Raw genomic sequence first — 2011 nt, 5'->3', positions numbered from 1 at the left:
TCAAACCTTAGGAGCCTTAGGCTTTACACTGGAGCCTCCACTGGCCTTGGGAGGAGTGGCAGCCATGGGTGCAGCTTGGGCACTGGCTTGCTTTCTCTCTTCCTCATCTTGCAAAGCCTCTTCATAATGGGGTGAATAATCAGTGGGCAGGGTATCATTGAGATCGGCTAGAAACTCCAGGACTTGCAACTTGCTGGTCTCAGCGTGAGCTCTTGGACCCCACAGGAACTCATAGCGTGGAGGATCACTGTTGGGCACCGGCTGGTACACCAGGTATTTTTCTTGCACTAAATCTTGGGTGATAAGCTTCCTGGGCTCCCCAAAAATGAAGTGAGTCTTTCCATCATAGATGCCCAAATCATCCAGGAATTCCCAGATCTCCTCCTCAGAGGCACGGTTGCCATTCAAGAAGATCACAGCCAGGAGAGGCATCAGAATCCCTTTGTTAGGAAATCTGAAGCCACACCCCACACTCTCATCGCTGGTGTCATCCTGATTGCTGACAAGGGTGTAGTAGTTACCATTGGGCTTCACTTCTTTCACTTGCAGGCCGAAGAACCGATCCATGCGCTCAGAGGCTCTCCCAAGGATTTCAGGGAAGTCCTTCCTGAACCACTTGTGGATGATCTTTAGCATTTCTCCCTTTTTAATGGGCTCCTTCTTTTTATATTGATACAGCAGGTACTCTACTATCATAATCGCCTTTTGATTTAGAATATCTTGGCCAGAACTCTTAGTGGAAGTTGAGGCCCCAGAGGAACTTTTACCTTTCCTAACATGGCCTTTGGCTTTTACAGCAGATCTTTCACCTGAAGCACCTGCAGCATCACTGGTGGTGGCTGGGGTATCCTGAGGTGCCTGGAGAGTGCCAGCACCAGTGGAAATTGAGGCCTGGGAGGATTTTTTACTTTTCTGAACCTGGCCTTTGGCTTTTACAGCAGATCTTTCACCTGAAGCACCTGCAGCATCACTGGTGGTGGCTGGGGTATCCTGAGGTGCCTGGAGAGTGCCAGCACCAGTGGAAATTGAGGCCTGGGAGGATTTTTTACTTTTCTGAACCTGGCCTTCGGCTTTTACAGCAGATCTTTCACCTGAAGCACCTGCAGTGGCACTGGTGGTGGCTGGGGCACTCGGAGGTGCCTGGAGAGTGCCAGCACCAGTGGAGGTTGAGGGACCATCCCCCAAAACGGAAGAGGAGGAGCAAGTGGCCTCTCCTTCCTCTCCTGCAGGGGCCTGAGCATTCTTAACACCTGGGTCCTCAGCTTTGTTTTGGCGGCGTTTCTCACGAGCACGGAGCTTACTCTTATGACCACGAGGCATGATGGCTCTTGTTTAGGACAGCAGACAGGTGATTTGGGCACCTAGTGGGTGGAGAATAAGGTAACCTGAGCACCTTTAACAGAAAGATTTCACCGTGCCTCTTCGAAGAGTGTCTTTTCAGGCTTCCTTAAGGGCACTACTCTAGGATCCCAAAAGTCTCCTGTTTTCCTGGTCAGTCTGGCCCTTAAAAAGCCCACTGAGAAACCAGGTAAATTTTAGAGTCAATCAGCCCTGCCTTGCATTTACTCTATGGCAGTAGGTTATTTCAGTGTAGCCCCCCCCTTGTTCTGGCATGTGGGATCATCTCTCTTCATCCTCAGTATTACCGTACTAACAAAGGGAAGGACCTAGACAACCTACCCTCTGCTACTCTGATGTTGCCACCAAAAATGCTCCTTGGGACCCAGGAGAAAGAACTGGAGAGAACCGTTAGTTCACCACCGCATCAGGGGATACCCAGTGCTTAGAATTTGTTGGAGTCCTTTGTGTCATGAGTTCATTTGGATCCCCAGTTGTCAGTCAAGCTACATAGGACCCAATTCTGAGGTCTCAGATGGAATCATGCTGAGGTCACAATTTCTGGGACCACTTCGCTTAGACCAAGGCACTACCATCCCTGTTAACCCTGAGTGAGGGCTGATGGGCACTCCTGCCTGACATCTATCTTTGAGGTGGACCGGCGCTGAAAATA

General features: G+C 50.3%; 1 protein-coding gene across 1 annotated transcript; it reads right to left on the bottom strand.

Moving 5' to 3' along the window:
* LOC103298438 (melanoma-associated antigen B2-like) lies at nt 1-1320 on the bottom strand. The gene is made up of 2 exons (XM_054715157.1): nt 1101-1320; nt 1-818 (listed from the first exon to the last, which is right to left on the bottom strand). The coding sequence occupies exons 1-2, from the start codon at nt 1318-1320 to the stop codon at nt 1-3; spliced, it is 1038 nt and encodes a 345-aa protein (XP_054571132.1).
* Between the last annotated feature and the right edge of the window lie 691 nt (nt 1321-2011).

This window comes from Eptesicus fuscus, chromosome 1, assembly GCF_027574615.1.
Source record: "Eptesicus fuscus isolate TK198812 chromosome 1, DD_ASM_mEF_20220401, whole genome shotgun sequence".
Lineage (NCBI taxonomy): Eukaryota > Metazoa > Chordata > Mammalia > Chiroptera > Vespertilionidae > Eptesicus > Eptesicus fuscus.
Note: the sequence above shows the minus strand (reverse complement) of the source record. Positions and strands in the feature narration are given on the sequence as shown.